The sequence below is a fragment of the Pollachius pollachius genome (assembly GCF_949987615.1).
Source record: "Pollachius pollachius genome assembly, chromosome: 14".
In the NCBI taxonomy this organism is placed as follows: domain Eukaryota; kingdom Metazoa; phylum Chordata; class Actinopteri; order Gadiformes; family Gadidae; genus Pollachius; species Pollachius pollachius.
This window is the reverse complement of record NC_136947.1, coordinates 6,012,730-6,032,392: the sequence shown is the minus strand read 5'-3', so window position 1 is coordinate 6,032,392 and position 19,663 is coordinate 6,012,730. Positions and strand designations below refer to the sequence as shown.

The 19,663-nt window shown below is 45.1% G+C and overlaps 3 protein-coding genes across 3 annotated transcripts in view; 2 read left to right on the top strand and 1 right to left on the bottom strand.

Annotated features, from left to right (window-relative positions):
- Nucleotides 1–254: 254 nt before the first annotated feature.
- e2f5 (E2F transcription factor 5) lies at nt 255–7,076 on the top strand (the record flags this gene model as incomplete). The annotated part of the gene is made up of 8 exons (XM_079751512.1): nt 255–401; nt 1,480–1,589; nt 1,824–1,985; nt 2,852–2,960; nt 3,580–3,922; nt 5,934–6,092; nt 6,823–6,861; nt 7,000–7,076. 8 exons carry the CDS (start codon nt 255–257, stop codon nt 7,074–7,076), a joined length of 1,146 nt encoding a protein of 381 aa, XP_079607638.1.
- Nucleotides 7,077–7,710: 634 nt separating this feature from the next.
- ackr4a (atypical chemokine receptor 4a) lies at nt 7,711–11,482 on the bottom strand. The gene is made up of 2 exons (XM_079751145.1): nt 11,426–11,482; nt 7,711–10,645 (listed from the first exon to the last, which is right to left on the bottom strand). Exon 2 carries the CDS (start codon nt 10,628–10,630, stop codon nt 9,521–9,523), a length of 1,110 nt encoding a protein of 369 aa, XP_079607271.1. The 5' UTR covers nt 10,631–10,645; nt 11,426–11,482; the 3' UTR covers nt 7,711–9,520.
- Nucleotides 11,483–12,029: 547 nt separating this feature from the next.
- myripa (myosin VIIA and Rab interacting protein a) overlaps nt 12,030–19,663 on the top strand; it is a 16,714-nt gene continuing 9,080 nt past the window's right edge. The window contains exons 1-6 of the mRNA XM_079750566.1: nt 12,030–12,439; nt 13,210–13,353; nt 15,872–16,093; nt 16,676–16,812; nt 18,753–18,833; nt 19,241–19,338. Of these exons, the coding sequence (XP_079606692.1) occupies nt 13,244–13,353; nt 15,872–16,093; nt 16,676–16,812; nt 18,753–18,833; nt 19,241–19,338 (648 nt within the window). The 5' untranslated portion in view covers nt 12,030–12,439; nt 13,210–13,243. The remainder of the gene's footprint in view (nt 12,440–13,209; nt 13,354–15,871; nt 16,094–16,675; nt 16,813–18,752; nt 18,834–19,240; nt 19,339–19,663) is intronic.

Sequence of the window (19,663 nt, the reverse complement as noted above, 5' to 3'; positions counted from 1 at the left end):
AGGTGGGGTTATAGTGGTGGGGGGGAGGGGAGAGGGAGTCACCTTGTCGGGGAGGGCGCGAGGGTTGCCTTGGCAACGGTAATCTAACGTAACATCCGTTTATTTAAAAACCCCTACAAACAAGATTCATCGTCTTCCCAATTGAAGGGTTATTAACCGGGGGGGCTGAATGAAAGTAAATATCGTTGTTTGTGGTCAGTCACGCAACGGGTCGATAAGTCCGGAGGTAGGTGAAGAAGAAAGGCTTTTGGGACATGGAACTCGAGACAATGGCAGAGTCGGAGCGCTCGAGCCGGTCGAACGGGACACCGAGCCGTCACGAGAAAAGTTTGGGGCTCCTCACCATCAAGTTCGTAACTCTGCTACAGGAGGCGAAGGACGGCGTGCTTGATTTAAAACTGGTCAGTGAAGTTACGAGGAGGAAGCCCTCTGGATTTTTTGGTTATCGTACGGGTGTGTTGTTGTTGTTGTTGTTGTTGTTGTTGTTTTGGGAGCAATAAGAACATCCTTGCCCCATGACCAAAGAGCCCGAGCCCGTTTTCCTGTCAGACACGAGCGACCAGTCAGGTGGATTTGATTAACTACCCCCCCACACACACACCTCAATTTCCCCCCCCCCCCCCCCCCCCCCAAAAACACACGCATCTCAACACGTTTGCCTGCCTGTTTCCTCACAGTCTATAAAGCCAGCTCACTTATGCTTTGTTTCCATTCACAATGAAAGGGTTTTTGACCATTAGCTTGTATGATGATAATATCACAGGAAGAAATACACACTAACCCTACACATTTTGTTGTACACATTGTACGGCTGATTTAACTCCTCCTTTATGTCAACATGTCAGGATGTCGTCAAGCAGGGAGAAACTCATGCCATTGCGTTGACTCTTTTTACAGATGGACCTTGTTGGTTCTCCACTATCCCTAATAGCCAAAGTTGGAATTGGTTCCCTCAACAACAACAGAAATACAAATACATTGAAGATCCCTTATTGCCAAGACTTTATCCTAATATGTAGTGAACCACATCAACAGTGCTGTATTAGGGTAATTATTCTCCATTCAGCCGGTCCCCTGTCCGTACGTTGTAATAAGATTTCCCTCTCCACTTAGGCGGCAAACTATGGTAATGTTTAGCCAGCAGGCTCTTCAAGGGCTATGCCCCCCCCACCCCTGCCTCCTCTGCCATTGTATGACCCCCCTCTTGTTCCAAGTGCTTTGGTTTTGTTGTTTGCGAGGCTTAATTTGCCAAATCCTTTATTTGCCGTTCAGTAGGTTCTGGTCTTGCAGTTCCCCCCTCCCCTCCTGTCATTCATTTGGTCTTGATTGACATATCCTACAGGAATGTTAGGTCGATGTTAGGTCAAATGACTGTTCAAATGTCAACTTTGATGTTTTCTGTCGACAATGGCTTGTAGACTTAATGCAGCTGTCACTGAAAAACACTTGGATTTGCTGATGTGTTGTCTGACTTGATAGGCTGCAGATAGCCTGGCTGTGAGGCAGAAGAGGAGGATATATGACATCACCAACGTGCTGGAAGGCGTGGGGCTGATTGAGAAGAAAACCAAGAATATCATCCAATGGAGGTTTGTTTAAAACGTGTGTGTGTGTGTGTGTGTGTGTGTGTGTGTGTGTGTGTGTGTGTGTGTGTGTGTGTGTGTGTGTGTGTGTGTGTGTGTGTGTGTGTGTGTGTGTGTGTGTGTGTGTGAGTATATGTACATTTATTTTAACTGGTGGATAATTTGGTATTTAGACCTTTGCCCTTCTTGTTTATTTCAACCATCTCTCTCACCCATCATCCGTCTTTGTTGTGCCTTCAGGGGGGAGAACATGGGCAGCCAGAGCGAAGAAGTGCTGGAGCAGGTGGAGATACTGAAGGCTCAGATCTCAGAGCTGGAGGCCCAGGAGAGACAGCTGGACGACAGGAAGGCCTGGCTGGAGCAGAGCATCAAACACCTCTGCCACGACCCAATCACATGCTCATATCCTTTTTGAGTATGCTTATCGTGTAGAGAATTTGCAGGTGATCACGTGACTCCAATGTTCTGACTCACCTGGTGACTTTAACAACAGATGAATATGTGGATATGCCCGTAAAAAAATAAAACTGTAACGGGAACTAGCTCTACTAATCTGGATTGCCGGCGAAAACTGTTTCACCGGAGTTGAGTTGGTGAAGGCTAATCATCTTGTTTGAACATTTCCGTCACCTGTCCAAACTCACGGCGGTCAACTGAACACATTATGACAGGCGTTTGTTTACAATTTTGACGGACAGCAGGTGGATGGGATCCCAAGAATCACGCGACTGCATAACCTTGATACAGCACAGGGAACTTATAAGCATAAGACTTAATTCTAGTTGTTTCAAAGGGGGTTTGATGTAGACAGTAGTTTTTGTTCTCCATTTGTAATCGTATTGGTCACACTGTCATCTGTCGTGCTATACAAACAGTATGTAGTGTTGTGTTAGTCGATTGGCGTTTACCCAGATCGACGCAGCGTGCAGGGTTTGGCTCCGTCGGGACAACTTGAGTGTTTTCTCCCCCTTAACGGTCCACTGATGATTTAACTCTGATTTCCTGTCATTACAATGAAACCTAATGGGTTTCGAGCTGAAGAATCTGTAACTCTAGCCCCATTTGAGTGGCCCCACTGATTTAGTTGGAAGGGAAAAATGATCCGTATGACATTGTTTAGTGAATGGAATGCCTTCTTCAAACACGCAGATTATGCACGCAATATGTAATTACCGGTAGGTCCACGAAATCTGGGTGTGGCTAATCTGGTCTAGTTTTTCAGGTACTTTCTTCCAGTGAGGTGTGAATTTCCTTAACACTCTCTGAACGCATAAGTATGTGACCCATGACGACATCTGCAATGCCTTCAACGGGGACACGCTCCTGGCGGTGGTGGCTCCCTCAGGAACCCATCTGGAGGTGCCTCTTCCTGAGATGGTTGGTTGGTTTTTCTCCTGCTGTTGTCTAACTGCATGATCCATGTAACGTTCAGCCGTTCCCTTTCCAATGAATGAATAAGATGCACGTCTGCTCTAGATTTTCAACCATAATGGTACACTGGGAAAAGTAAGATTTATTAATTTGGACGTAGGACTTATATTTGGATTTAGAAAGTTTTGAATTTGGTATTTATATACCTTCAGTTCATAAGAAGTGACGCACTTTGCTAGTTTTACTTGGGAAATTAATTTGAGGCATACCTGAGTATAATATTCCTCGCCAGCAGCAGTTGCAGTCCTAGCCATCCTCGTAACCAGATACATTATATATGACTCCTTGGGCTGTTCCTTTCCCCGCTTGGTTAATAGGACGTTTTACCTTGCGACTTTTATGGTTTTCAGTTGTCTTGATGTAGGAGAGTGAATGGACCCTATTGACATCAAATGAGTCTGACATTAATTAACAAAGTAAAGATGTGTCCCGTGTGTTTCTAAAAAATCACATTTGTCAACGTAAAACATCTACTTTGTATTCTTCTGTCCGAGACCCACATAGCCTCACATCCTACACTTTAACCATATCCCCTCTCCCCTCTCCCCCCTCCCCCCTCCCCCAGGGCCCCAGCGGCCAGAAGAGGTACCAGGTCACCCTGCGCAGCCAGACAGCCCCCATACAGGTACTGCTCATCAACAGGGAGACGCCCTCCTCCCAGCCCGTGGTGTTCTCCGTTCCCCCGGGCGACGACGCCTCCACCCTGCCCACCCCGCCCAACACCCCCGCCACCCTGCAGCGCTTCCCCCTGAACTCCTCCTCCTCCTGCTCCTCGTACGTCTCCTCCCACTACTCCTCCGGCTGCAGCCCGGACTCGCTGTTCGCCGGCCATCCCCACCACCACCACCAGATGGCGCCGCAGGACGATTCACTCACCCCGTCCTCCACCCCTCCCGACGTACAGATGGGTAAGTAGGAGGGAGGTGGTGGGTGTTGTTGTTTTTTACGCTTCAAATGCTCTTAAAAACAACCTCTGTTTAGACTTGGCGCAGTAGTCTTGTCTCGAACTGTAAATAAATATTCACCAGACTCTAGGGAGACGTATTGGGCAAAAGGCTCACACCCTCATTTGCAGATCAAAAGGTCTGCTTTCTCTGCCAGGCGTGTTTTTTCCTCATGAAGGCCTCACATCAGGCAACATCTGCGTGCCTTTAGCGGGCAGGAAGTGGTCAATCGGGCACCCCGCTCCACCCTCCAGCTAAAGAGAAGCATCCTCTTTAGATTCAGGAGTTGAAGAAATTGCAAATGCCAACAAACAAACTAACAATACTCGCATGTGTAAATGTATGTGTTAAATGCTTTTAGACCATACGCCTCTCAGTTGTTTTATCGTTGTATTTCCAAAGTCATTATTGTGTGTCCAGAAGGGGAGTTTGCTTGGTTCGAAGTAGCTTTCCGTTGGCCGCTTCCATTGAAATGTAGAGTGAACTGGAGCCTAGCTCCAGTTCATGTTAGGGGAATACTCCTTTACACGTGCTACAACGAGCCAAACAGTTCCCCTGGAGATGTCACTGTGTTGGAGTACATGAAGGAGATATCTCCTTCACTTTGGTTGCAAATCAACACCGGATTTGCCTGTCAGATTCACAATCCAACATTTATTCAGTTAATTGTAGAGTGTAGTCGGTGCTCGAACGGCTGATTAGCAGCAGTGCTAACACAACAAGTAAAAAAAATCTGGCAAGAAGTAGCCTGACGTGTTCCAGCTACACTAGGGGAGCGTGCCTCTTACAAGGAAAACAAAGGACTGTTTTTTCCCGGCTGACACAGATTATCCCGTGTTGGAGGGATTCCAGTCACATCTTCACACCAGACGGGAGGGAAAGTTATTCAAAACATGCAGCTATGGATCCCATCAGAGGAGAACCAAACATTCTGACCCCGCCCTCTGAAGAGGTTTTCTGGTGACTGTCTAGACAACTCAACCAGGCGGAGCGAGGAAGATTCTCTTTTGCACTTTTTCGCCATACATTTGTTTATTTGGAAGCGGCGATGCTTGGTTTAGGTCGGTGTCGAGTAGTGTGTGATGACGGCTCCCCTGTAAACGCCCCTTCAATTCAAAGAGGTTATGCATGCGGTAGACGGTGTTAAACCTAGGGAGAGAGTCATCTAACGCAAACCAATCTAAAAGTGCTCCTCCATTAAATCCAACCCTTCCCGAGTGCTGTGAGGTTTGCACATTTCTGTCATTGATGGTTTTGGCTATCCATTCAAATAGCCAAAACGCTCTATTTTTCTTTTACAGTTTAGATACAGGTCATATTGTTGTGCTCTTTGTTTGACTCTCATTATTACAATAATCATAACACACTGTGTGTGAACTAGCTATCCCATTCTCATATTGTGATACATTTAAGGAGGTATTTGCATGACAATTCTATCAGTGGGTCAATTCTAACGAGGTCATGTCCAAGACGATGAATAACTGCTCCCCTGCAGTTATTCATCACACACTCCTCCCCAGTCGCTGGACAACGAACAGCCGCTGTGCACATCGAGGATGACTCGTATCCTTCCAGACTGACATAGCCGCCTCTGGTCCAGTGCTTTGTGACCTCCCCTAGGGCTGCTCGATTATGGGGAAAAGTCATAATCACGATTATTTTGGTCAATATTGAAATCCCGATTATTCAAACGATTATTTTTGAGTTTGAAAACATGTTGTATTTATTGAGCATGGCTCTCCTGATTTATTTTTTTTTGGAACTGAGAACTTTGAAATTTCGCCTTAAGAAAATACGCAAAATGATCAAAAAGAAAATGTTCCAATCTAAAATGATAAACAGATATGTGTCCAGCTGTTCTGCCCTTTCTATAAAACATAAAAAAATAAAAATCGAAAAAATCGATTATGTTAATTTTGTGATTGTTTGCCGCCAATGGTGATCGTGTCCCTCCCCTCCTCCCGGCGTGCCGCAGAGTTCCACGGCCAGCCGTTGACTCTGCTGATGCAGCAGATGGTGTCGGGGCAGCCCCTCAGCGGCCTGGTGGTCCAGGACTTCCACTCCATGCTGGACGTCGGCAGCCTGCTGAGGCACAGCGGGGCCGGGGAGCCCCTGAGGGAGGAGGAGAGGGAAGGTAAAGAGCCCCTGCTCCTGTAGGCTGCTATAGGAACTAGCTGTCGAGTTCAGGGATTTTGGCAAGGTACGCTCAGGCTCCTGTGTGCAACTGCGTTCTTTGTTGAGTGACGCCAGGGGTTTCCTACCATCTCTGTGTCTTTCTAGTCCCTGTCCGGGTGGTCATACAACTGCGCATACTGCCCCCAAAATAGTATATATCTTACAGTTACCAAATATTTAGAGATGCCAGATACTGATTATTAGTCACGTGGTATTGTTGACCCATTACAGGCAGTGGTATTGGGAGGGGTTTGGGAAAAGTGAGACTATTCTGATGGACATTTTATCTGTGCGAAACAAACCATTTTATCATTTAGTTTATCTGGCCGTTAGAGTACAGTGCAGAGGATGTGAGTGCTGCATAGTGCAGTGGGGACCAGGTTTGTCTTTCCACAGCTTGTCATACATCTTTTAGTTTGTACCATCAACTCAAGGAAAAGCTAATTGCCTAAATGGTTTTTTATATGTATAAAGACAGACAAGGAAATATGCAATAAATATTAATTTCATGTTATGGGGAGTGGTTTGAGCCGGTGTATTGGAATTCAGTTCAACATACCATGGGGACTGGACGTGCCTGGGGACCAGCTGTTTACACCAGGCAGAACAGTTAATAAGTCCCACACTGCTTGGGAACTTTCCAATGGAAAGCATGACTTGAATGAGTCACCATTGTGTGTTTTCACTAGGTGTGGCTGACCTCATTGACGAGCTGATGTCCACTGATGGTGAGTGCCAAACAGTTTTCCGTTCCGTTATCTAATGCATAATGAACCCCACCAAGAGTCAGGCTCCAAGTGTTACATCATGGCTGGCCCTGGTCCCCTCCATGTTGTTTTCTCAACGCTGTGCCTCTCCGCACACAGGAGTGGACTACAACTTCAACTTGGACGACAACGAAGGAGTATGCGACCTCTTTGATGTTCAGATCCTTAACTACTGACAGTGGCAGTTCGCTCTGTTCATACAAGCTACAGTCAAGGTACAAAACTGTCCTCTTGTTACTCTTTCATGAGCCACCCTTGGCTCTTATGATTTTTGTTCTTTACTTTTTTTTCTCCATTGTTGCACTGCCACTTCTCCTAAACTAAAAATTTGCCATCCTATAAGTAGACTTACCCTTAAATGGAAATTAACTTCCAAGAGGTTCTGCTTACTGAAACGGCCTCTGTCCCTCTGCCAAAATATGAAGAGATGAACGAGGTGTGCAGCAACGTTGAGCCTGAAGTCACAACGACAGCAGCAACCCGACTGTTGTGTTTTCTTATTTTTTTGACTAAACGGGGAACTTGGTAAGGGAAAGGGTAAATGAGGATGCCAAATTAGCATTCAGCGTGTGGTTTACAGGGGCACATCGGAAACCTTGAAGAAACTATTACGGTTGGCTCTTAGTTAACCAGTAGAAGCCCATGGCGCCCCCTGCACTTGTAACATGTATTTTTCATTCCATTGCCTTGCGGCGCAGGATTCAGCGTCAGACCTGTGACAGTGTTTTCATTGTCTTGATACCTTTTTACAGAAGTAATGGGACTCACTTGTGGCTGTTCAGTATTGAAATGAATGGTATTTATTTAACAATATGTTATACAGGGTTATGGTCTAAAGTACAGGGTATCGATGATGACATTCTTTTTGACAAACGTATCCCACAGAACTAGTTCTGATCGGATAGGTTATTTTGTTATATTTATGAATGTTTCGGTTCTGTTTCTAACCTTGATCAAATGTTGGAATGCCAGATCTAATTATACTGCTTTGCTTTGTAATGCAACTTGCCAATGAGGGCTTCCAAGTTTTTCTATTAACTATTCAGTTATTATTGAATATATTTAATATTTGTTCATATTAATTTAAGACTAAACTGATTTTGGTTGTAGTTCGTCGAAGCCTAAATGACTGCCTAATTTAAAATAAATAATATGCCTAGTCTCTATTAATTTTGCGTCTGTCATAGGCCAGATGCAAGTGCCTTGGTTGATATCATTAGGGTTTTCTGCAAGTGCCATCTCGTAGATTTGTTCAGTTCATTGTTTTTGTTTTTTCAATATGTAAATTGTACCTTGGGGTCATTCTATGTCAATGTACAGTGAGCTAAAACGGCTGAGCTACAGAAGTTGGACAAATTAAATACGATTTAAAATGTTTCCTTGTGTGAGGACACATGCCAGAACATGACCTGTTTACACAGAGACATCATCTTACACTTAAAAGATTCCCTCTTGGATCCGACCTACAATTAAACATGTTTTCTGTTGGACTTTTAGTATTCTTCACTGTCACATGAATGTGTATTCCTACAATAGTGTGTCAACTCAATTTACAGGATTGGGATTCAGGAAAAGCTGGTTTAAAACTGGCACGAAACTCAAACTAATGTGACAAACTGAGTAAAATCCCGGTCCAAAAAAAATCCAGTGCAGACTTCTACATTCTCTAATTGGTTAGGCTACATGATGAAGTGCTTTCACATCAAAGAAGATTCATGCCCGCTGGGGATAGGTTGAATTGTTGGCCAGGGGACAGGGATTCCTGTGGAAGAATCCAAGCTTAGTTCACTAGACCGTTCTGCTTCAGAATGTAATCTCCTTCCTCCTTTCATTGTGATAAAAAGGTCAAGTCAGAGCGGGATTGCAGAGTGAGTCACTTACTAAACCAGTGTTGACTTGGATGGACGCGGCCACATAAAATGTATTCATTTGAAAGGGTTAAGAATTACAAGTAGCAAGGTTGCTAATAATTGAGTTAATATTGACAGTATTAAGTGTTAAACCTAGGTATAACTTTGAAAGCCACATGACGAGGGCAGCTGGTATGATTGTGCCTTATTAAGGGTCCTTACTGCCAATATTAGCCTGCTCCTTCAGCTCTTGCACTATGACGTAGTGATTACGTTGGCTTTTGTAATGAAGACCTACTTGCAGATATATATTTATGATACAAAGCATAACAAATAAAGGTAACACTTATTGCAGAGAATTTCTAGAGTGATACACAAATGCTTCTTGCTAAATCTATCGTGTTATTTGTAAATTGATGTCAGGTTTAGGTCAGGGTTAAACCACATCCAGGCGACTGCAAATTTACAAAATGTGGTCGCTTTTCATTTGAAACCTCTCCAGTATTGCAGCCCTCCCTGTTGTGTTTCCATAAACAGGAAAACTTAACACAATTGTTTACACGACCATAAGTTGTTAATAACATGCTAACACAAATGGCCAGAATTGTTAATATTTTGGCATTACAACACCAGATTGATAGATGCTTCAGACAGAAACGCTTTGGTTTGTAACTGACTAGATCCAATCTGTTCCAAGTAAGGGATTGTTGTTGAATACAAAGCACAACACAAAAAAAAGTACACCCATGTAAAAGCCTTGGGCCAGCACTTCATACGGAGAACGTGTTTGTCTCTTGCGATGCGCTGTGAGAATGAAAGGACATGTCCATCCCTTGATCCTCAGTTGTTTGCCGTCTCCTCCTCCTCCTCTCTCCGAGCCTTTTCCCCATCTTCATCATGTGCTGCCTGAAGGAGGTGCCCACGAAGGCGTAGAGGATGGGGTTGAGGCAGCAGTGGGTCAGGGCCAGGCTCTCCGTGATCTGAGCCGCTTGGTCCAGAGCCTTGCTGGTCCCACAGTGGGTCACCACGTGATACATGGAGTCCACCGTCCTGTAGATCTTCACCACGTTGTACGGCAGCTGCGTGAACACAAACACCCCCACCACGGTCAGCAGCACCCTCAGCGCCTTCCACTTCCTGTCCCGGCTCTCGACAGGAAGTCCCCGCAGCACCAGCGCCACCTTCCAGTACGAGAACGCCATGACGCAGAGCGGCAGCACGAACCCTAGCAGCACCTCCGCCATCTCCAGGCATCCCTTGACCTCCCTGCCCAGGTACGGCGGCAAGATCGCTAGACAAGCGTTCCGGTCGCCCACCGGCATCACCGTGGAGAACGCCAGATCCGGCACGCCCAGGGCCAACGCCGTCACCCAGGCGACCAGACACACCTTCCCGCAGTGCTTGCGGCTGAACACCCGCTCAAGACGCGGCAGAGCCCGGGCGTCGCCCCGCGCCCTGACCGAGGCCAGGTAGCGGTCCAGGCTGATGCAGGCCAGCAGCAGCATGCAGCAGGTGAAGTTGACGGTGTAACAGGCGGACACGGCCTTGCACAGGGCCTGGCCCAGCTCCCAGCCGCGGGCCGCGTCGGCCGCCCAGAAGGGCAGCGTGAGGAGCAGAAGGAGGTCGGCGACGGCGAGGTGAGTCAGGAAGGCGTCGGTCATGGTCTTCAGGTGCTTGCGGCAGGCGTAGACGGCCACCACGGCCGCGTTGCCCGCCACGCCCACTACCAGGCAGACGGCGTAGACGACAGGGAGGAAGACGGCGGCGAAGGAGCGCACGTCGGCCTTCTCGCAGAGCGTGGGGTAGTCTTCGTAGCTGTAGTTGGTGAGGCTGAAGTTGTTGTGGTCGTAGTAGACTTCAGCCTCCTCTGGGAAGTCCATTGTGAAGAGTGCTGGCTGAGAGAGAGAGAGAGAGAGAGAGAGAGAGAGAGAGAGAGAGAGAGAGAGAGAGAGAGAGAGAGAGAGAGAGAGAGAGAGAGAGAGAGAGAGAGAGAGAGAGAGAGAGAGAGAGAGAGAGAGAGAGAGAGAGAGAGAGAGACTGAGGACAGTCGACAGTGCTTCAAGTTCAAGGTTGTTTGCACAATGGGGGACAGATAGAATCCTCTGCTGTTAAAGTGCAAATGTTGTGAAATAAGTATGATAAAGGTTGATTCCTGATCAAAATACATTTTTAATTTTGCATTTATCACTTCAAAGGTTAAAAAAACACAGCTCTGATAACTGACTTAGGAACTTGGTAAAAGCGTCCTAGTTTGATATGTTTGGAAAATACAACTCTGTAGTATTGCCCTCTGTAGGGGTGCGAAGGAAGAGAACACACGGTACAGTTTAACTGTTTTCTACCATTGGGGTAACCTTAGAAATTAATTCTGGCGAAATCAGTATAATAATATACATATACTATTCAAAGTTTTTGTTTTATCTTTTACTCACAAGACTGTTGTACGATTGTAAATTGTTTCTAAATAAGGAAAACATAATGAAAGTATATAAATAAAATATTCACAGCAAATCTTTGATCTATGTCTTCTTGATGTAGGCTAACTCCGGAAAAATCCGCAAAGGAGGGCGACGTGGGTTCATCACATACAATAAATGCCTGCACCTTCTCACTCACTGTAACCAAACGACCTAATCGTAACTTTTTAAACAAGAAGCCGCCCGAGTTATTCTTACCTTGTCTGCTATGGTGTTACAAAATCAAGGAGTGAGGTGCATTGCACAACTCGAAGCCAAGAGAAAGGAATAAGAAAAAGACAGAGAGAGGGAGGTAGGAAGGAGGAAAGAGAGAGCGAGAGAGAGAGAGCGAGAGAGAGAGTTAGAGAAGCCTCTTTTTTTTTTTTCAGGTAATGCCAACATTCCGTTTCAGATCACTAATGAAGCGAGTTTATTCACTTTACGTCTGATTAAGCATTAGATTACTTAGTTAGACTTTTGAATTACAAAAATCCAACTGCGATATAATTAAGTTAACCAGAATCCAATATGCCAATTTTAAATAAATATTAAATATTTATCATTTCCTTTCACCGTAATTAGTTATCAATATAATTTGATAACAATTACGGTAACGCAATGGGACATTTTGCAGTGCACCACAGCGCTTCCTTGTGGAGAAGTGCCAGTGGTACATTTGGTAACCGTGCTGCTCAGGCTGTAATAGGGTTTAAGAGGTTTTGCTCGCCCCTGAAATCCATCCATTCTAGGGAGAAAGACAGATTTGTAAAGCCTGTAAATGCCCGAGTATAGGCAAAAGCTACTGGCAGACCAAGGCTTTTTATCCACAGCCTTACAGAAATACATTTAAAAAAGGGTTTCTGAATACTCGGACTCGTGTCATAGCCTATAGTAGGTCTACTTAGTATTTATTCCATTTTCGTAAACTTCCTCTGTTTTTGACATTAGGAACTATACAAATATGCAATATATTTTAATTTGGTGTGATTTGCTGATATTTCGGACAGCCATATAAATGACTTCAAGCAGACCTATGTCTTCTAATGGAAAAGAAAAATACTTTGCGTTATAAGACTTCGTTTAATCCTAATTTTGTTCCGGACTTCTATTTTAACTTTGTTAATTGTAAAATACTTTCGGCACAAAAACAAAGAAGGGTTTTTTTCCTTTTTCTTTTTTCTCCCTCCTGGTGGGAGTCTCGGACCGGTGCGCTCCGGAGTTCAGGCGAGAGCGGTGAGTTATTCTGAATATGAAGCTAATCTTGTCCTCTGTATTGATTGAGTTATCTACGCACACATATACAACATCTAAAGATAGGAGATGATAGGGCTGGTAGGTTTTAAAGTAATTTGCTAAACGCTGCTGAACACCATTCCTTGTAAATAATCTTAAACCTTTGAGATTGTTCGGTTATTCAAGCTCTAGTCCTAAATCGGCCTGCACGTTGTTTCACTTGTTTATTTACCGAGATAGTAGATGAGGAAAGGATTGCTCGCAGATAAAAATTAACAATATCGTTTCTATCAGTAGCGCTTATTGCACAAAAACACAGACTTCTTCTAGACGTCTATCGACAGGTTGAAATGCCTGTCCGTTATTTCTGCACCGCCCTCTCCTAGTGAAAATTAACACTTTCAATGAGTCTATAGAGCACTCATCGCTTTTGCAGGTGTGTTTGTGTGTGTGTGTGTGTGTGTGTGTGTGTGTGTGCGCGCGTGCGTGTGGTGTGTGTGTGAGTGCGTGTGTGCGTGCATGTATATGCGTGTGTGTGTTTCTATGTATGTGTGCGTGTATATGTGTGTGTGCGCGGGTGTATATATGTGTGTGTGTGTGTGTGTGTGTGTGTGTGTGTGTGTGTGTGTGTGTGTGTGTTTGTGTGTGTGTGTGTATGTGTGTGTGTTGGTGTGTGTGAGTGTATCTATTTGTGTAAGTAGATTGTATTGTATACAGATGTAGAGAAACAGAAAGATATCGTAAGTCTTTTTCCCGTCTGTCTCCCCCAGGTGAGACAGCCGATTGGCTAGCTGGACTGTAGTGATGGGGCACAAGCTGGACCTGTCCGGCCTGACGGAGCTGGAGGCGGAGCACGTGTTGACGGTGGTGCAGAGGGACATGAAGTTAAGGAAGAAGGAGGATCAGCGCCTCAGGTGGGTGTCCCCTTCACCTCTCCTCCACCTCCCCCTCCCTTCCCCCAACACACCTATAAGCACATGTAGACATCCAAATGTAAAACTACACTTTTCCGTCCTCAATTGTGTTTTCACCCATGCTCCATCGGTAGTGCGTCTTTGAAAAAAAAGCGTTTTCAAATGCATCCTCATTAGTGTGGACATGAACTCGATGAGGACAGCTCTTTTGAAGGGACTGAACTTAAGGCCTTTACTTCTGGGGTAAGCTGTTAGACTGTTTTAGGTTTGTACCTAGTGTCTGCTTGACATGTGTTCAAGAATGATGAATTGATTATGGATTGATTTTTCTCTGATGGCTACAGGGAAAACGCAGGAGAAAACACAGATCTAAATGTCAATTCTGTTATTCCACTCTGGGAAGGTAAATGGAGACAGAGAAGGATAGGAGAGGAAGAAAGGGGAGAATATAGCGGAAGACATTGAGAGAGAGTTTGAGATTGCCTTAATTGCATTGACTTTCCTTATTTGTTGGATCTGCTAAAAAGTTTGATAAAAATGTGATATTTCTTATTATTTTGCAATTAAATTTTGTCTTTTGTCTTTTCTCAATACTCTCCCCTTAGGTGTCTTACCCATTAAAAAGCAATTACACTTTATCACTAACCCTGGAGGAAAGACCCCCCGGGGCTAATTGAGCAGTGGGTGGATGGCCTTTATCTTCACACACTTAAATAATGTACGATGGGAGTGATGGCTGCCTGCAGTCTAAGCATGCTGCTTTGAGGGACCCAAAAGAAGAAGAAGAAGAAGGGAAGAGACAGAGTAGTTTTGTAAAGTCTCCTCTTCTCAGTCAACATTGAACTCCCTGTTATTTGCATTCCATGCAGTTATGAAGGCGTGACTGTAACAGTTCTAAATCATGGCACATGAGCAGTTCCCGCAACACTTAGCAGGAAAAGACCTCCCTTTCCTGTGCTATTCTCATCGACTTCCTAATGTTTTCTACTTGCTTCTTCAAAGCCTTTAGTCATATCCCAAAGGCTTTTGTGTGTGTATGAGCCAGAATTTATTCCCATGACTAAAATGATGTAGTGTATGCATAGGTTAGTCTGCAGGGCCGGGAATGAAAAAGCTCTAAAGATTCAGTTGGTTTTGTTTTGTGTGCCGTTGGACTAGTTTTTAAGTGTTAAGTCAGATCAGGTCAGCTTTATTTATAAAAGCCCTTAATCACTGTGAGACATGTTGAGAGAGATCGTTGCGGGCCAGTAATAAACACAAGAAATGGAAAAATAAAATGACTTGCAGAAAATCCTAATCAGGGGAAACATTCAGCAAAAATGTACAGGGAATAAGGGGAGAAGCCATCTCTTTTAGGAACAGTAGCATAGCATCTCTAGTAATGCAAAGCTACACGATAGTGTAGCTTTGTACCTACTGGTACCATACAGGCCACCATAGCTTTTGCTATTGGAAAAGGAGGGGTGGGGTGGGGGTTGAAATCTGCAACCTCAAAGTTACTAAATCCAACACTGCACCTTTAAGAAATAAATGGTTTGGTCTAAAAGGTCTGTTTATCCTGATTGGTCTGATACATGCACAGCTGTGACGGCTCTGACGACTTTCACCTCCATGTCTGTACTAATGAATCTACAGTGGAAACACTTTAGTGGAATCAATCTATCTGATCCAGATTCAATACACTCACACTAAACTCTACTTTGTCTAAACCAACCTGGCAGCTGGAAGGCCCCCCAGCTTTCCTCTGTGTGATTCTTTGTAAAGCGATTAACCCGCAGGGGGCTTTTTGAACTAACTTTGGACAATACAATGTGCTAACCAATGGCTAATCTCATTGTTTGATTTCCAACTATGTTTATTTTTTGACGTAACATTGACGTAATTCAGACCCGTTGGCCAGTGTAATTGAAACATTGTCGAACAACACAGGCTCAGAATGAATGGGGAGAGTGCAAGTCACTTGTGAATGTAGACCAAACTCTCATCTGTAGGTATATTTTTTATGTATCCACACATGTACAGGAGCACTCAACAAGACAGAAATTTGACCTAAAAATACACATCAACACACACACAGTAAATACAGTCCTCTTGTGTGTGAAATCTTAGGTATGTATAGTTTGTTTACAGCTTGTTTATGGCTTTTGATGACCTCTTTCACTTGTTCTCGGGTTTCTAAAAATGTGTATGGTCTGTTTTTTTAATCTCCCTCCACTTGTGGTGTGTTTCTTACTCTATGCCATCTTCATCTTCATCTTCATCTTTCCACACACAAAAACTCACTACTCCCTCTTTACCTTTTTCCCCTCTCACTGTCAATCCATCTCTCCCATCTCTCTTCGTCTCTCCCCGTCTCTCTCCATCTCCCTCCATCTCGTTCTGTCTCTCTTCTTATCTTCTTCTCCTCTCCCCCCCCTCCCCCTGCCCATACCTGCCACCCCCCTACTCCCAACCCCTCCCCCATTTCCCCAAACCCCTCAACCACCCCCGTACCCTATCATCACCCCTGCCCCCACAGTGACCTCCGCCAGGAGCTGGAAGAGGAGGACGGCCGCTGCCTGCTGCTCTCTCGCCAGGCACGCTTCAACCAGCTGTGCTGCATCCGCTGCTGCTCGCCGTTCAACTTCCTGCTCAACCCGCGGCGCCGCTGCGGGGACTGCCTGCTGGACGTGTGCCGCGCCTGTCGCGCCTACCGCAAGGCCGAGCGCGCCTGGCTCTGCTGCACCTGCCAGAAGAGGAGGTACACACCGCGCTGGGGAGGGGGGGGGGGGGTCGGTGTGTGTTTGCGTGTTGTTGTGTTTGTGGGCGTGTGTGCGTCGGTTTGGGTGTGCATGGGTGTGTTGGTGTGTGTTTTGTGTGTGTGTTGGTGTGTGTGTTGGTGTGTATTTTGTGTGTGTTGGTGTGCTTGTGTCTGTGTGTTGGTGTGTGTGTGTGTGTGTGTGTCTGTGGGCGTGTGTGGGTCGGTTTGGGTGTGCATGGGTGTGTTGGTGTGTGTTGGTGTGTGTTTTGTGTGTGTGTTAGTGTGTGTGTTGGTGTGTATTTTGTGTGTGTGTGTCTGTGGGCGTGTGTGTGTGTTGGTGTGTGTATCCTTGTGTGTATGTCTGTGTTTTCCATCTCTACGTATGTATGCTTCATTTTTTACATCAATCACGTACACATGCACGAGTCATGTGTCCTCATGCTTTCTGCCAAAAAGATCACTCATAATCAACAAAACCCATCTCATTCATGAATGATTTCACCCTCATCTCCGTGGACCGTTCTAAACCCCCCAATCCGTCTGTGTGTGGGACCACCTGTTCTCTCTGTGTCTTGCTGACAGGCTACTGAAGATCCAGTCTCTGGAGTGGTTCTATGTGAACGTCAAAGGCCGCTTCAAGAGGTTCGGCAGTGCCAAGGTGCTGAAGACCCTGTACAGGAAACACGTGGCACAGCGGGGCACGGGGGCTGAGCTCACAGGTGAGCCTCTCCCAACACACACACACACACTCTCGCTCGCACACAAACACACACGCACGCACACACACACACACGCGTACACACACACACGCACGGACGCACACACACGCGCGCACAGACACACACACACACAACCGCACGTCTTAAAAAAACTGCGATTCATTTGGTCATGATCTGCGCTCCACATTTGGTGTGGTTCATGATTCTGTAGTTAATTAAGAGTTTTCTGTGTTTACTTCATTCAAAGGATCAAAAATGACTTTGATCCTAACCAAAAACAGACCTACAGTTCTCACATGATGGGTCCTACCGTATATAATAAAAGGCCCATAACAATGTACCAAAAATACATTTGAAACCAATTGGTAGATGTCTATAAAACATAAAACAAAATAATATCTGACTGTAGCTGTGTGTGTGTGTGTGTGTGTGTGTGTGTGTGGTGGGGGGGGGGGTGTGTGTGTGTGTGTGTGTGTGCGTGTGCGTTTAGTCATTTGCTGTGCTGTGTGTTTTTGTGTGTGTGTGTATTTGTGTATGCGTGTGTGTGTCTGGGCTGTAAGAGTGTGTTATGGGGGTTACCATGAATGATCGTTTGAAAAGCTTCTGTAAAACGAGTGCAGATGAAGATAAACAGAAGATTAATTCCACTTCCTGCTCTGGCTTCCATCCTGAACACAACTTCAGCAGATCATTCTGGCCACCTGCCACACTGTCAGCAATGTCTTTCAGCACTAATTGAATGTCTATTTGAGTTTTCAATTTCTCATCTGAGTGTAGAATGTTGTCAGAGTTCAAGTTTGGACTATTCCTCTACCTTGTATTTATATAATAAAACATATGCAGAGCTGTTTTTATGACTCACCTTCTGTATCCCTGTGACTTTGACGATTATAAACTTGGGTTGTACATTGCCCTGACATGCGTAGGGTTTTCTTCAGTTTAATTTCAACAACTCTTCGATATTTGTCAATCTCCTTCTGAATTCGTCTGTGAAAGTCATCCAGTCCAGTCCTAACTCTCAAAGCGCATGGGACTCTTTCGCATGGGACTCTTTCATTCATTCACATTCATTCATATTCATTCATCAGTACTCTCAATTGTAAACCCTTCCCCCATTGATTGTTTTAGTCTATCTTTCATATTGCTGCTGAAATGTTTGCTAGTCGGCTTTAGAAAGGCAATCTGAATGGGGTGCATCCATTTTCCCTACTGTGCATTTATAATGCTTTTCTGCTTCATCATTTGGGTTAAGTCCTCCCTCTGGCACTTTAACATGATTGGTAGGTGACCCCGTGACCTCTGGACCCCATGGTCCACGGGGGGGGGGGTCTAAAGCCCCTAGAGGAGGGGGGGGAGGCAGAGGCCAGCTTATGACAGACATGAGACTGCTGTAATGCTCTTATGCAACCATAAACGGCAGCATTGTTGCAGGAACATGGTCACCTATGCAGTGTTGCGGAACACCACCACCCTCAGGTTCACAGTGGGGGTAAAGGTAGGTGGTGCTGGTGGTGGTAGTGGAGGTGCTGGTGGTAGTGGTTGTGGTAGTGGTGGTGCTGATGGAAGAATATTTAGGGCTCTGCTTGCTTGAGCCCAACTCTTTAATGAATTGATTATTCTTTAACTAGCTTTGTGACTTAATATGTGAATTTGTATGAATTGTGTCATATTTCAATGTGTCTATAACCATCCTGTGCTGAAAAAATAAAACAATATCAATGTAAATAGTGATGAATCACATATCTGTTTTCAAAGTTCAGAATATATCTCAGTATTCTTAATGATTTCATTTGATTGTCTCTGTCTTTAACGCTGAGCCATATGCAACCCGAACAGAGCAGTGCTTGAGCTGCCTTGATGTCCTTTCATCCCTCCGACGGGGTGCTCTGATTGGCTGCATCATGTTTCATGGCTGTCTCTGTGTGCTGCTGTGCTTCCAGAGGGCAGCACCTACGAGGAGAGTATCCACACCGAAGGAAGCGTCTGTGAGAGCGACACGGCGTTCTGCCGACAGAGTGAAGGTCTGTATCTCTTCACACCATATTGCTTTTACCTGATGCTAACTTAGTGAACCGTGATGATTATGTCAAATGGATGTAGGTTTAGTTTTTTTATGTATCCAATTGATATTGTCAATTGGATGCCTTGATACTCCAATGCTGTAGGGGGCACTCTAAAGCACTGGTTAATTGATATAGTATTCTACTGGCTAGTAAAGCAAATTTAAAACGGATACCAATGTCTCTACCAGCGTTCTTGTGTCACTCAGTTAATTCCTAGTGCATCACCTTATAATATGACAAAAATAATCATTTGGATGGCTGTGTGGACAGATGGTTGGACGACTGGATGGACGAACTGCGGTAGGATTGATGTCTAAAATAATGGATGGATAACACATGAACGGTCGTGTTTACATCTCTCCCAGAGCATGGCGAGGCGGACACCCTCACGGTAGCCAAGCGGGTGGCAGGGGACGCCATAGATGAAGCCATTTCCAAGGCTGAGTTTCACACCGACAACCAGGTGCGATGGTTACGCAAGTGCTTCTCACCCCTGGGGTCAGAACATGCAACCAAATGCAGTGATCTCTTGATCTCTTAATATTGAATGCAGGTTCAAAGCTATTTTATTTGTGCTTATTGAATTCATTCAGGTATTAATCATGATTATGTTCTGTACACTCCCCTCATTAATCAGTGTCTGCATGCGTGTGTGTGTGTGTGTGTGTCTGTGTGTGTGTGTGTGTGTGTGTCTGTGTTTGTATGGATCAATTCCTCACTACGCTTCAGCAGTTTCAATCACCAGCATGAATTTCCCAGGAGATTTGCTTTCCTTCTGTAATCTGAAA

What these genes read in the sequence shown, in the direction of transcription:
- ackr4a (XM_079751145.1), bottom strand. Translation starts at nt 10,630, where the DNA reads ATGGACTTCCCAGAGGAGGCTGAAGTCTACTACGACCACAACAACTTC.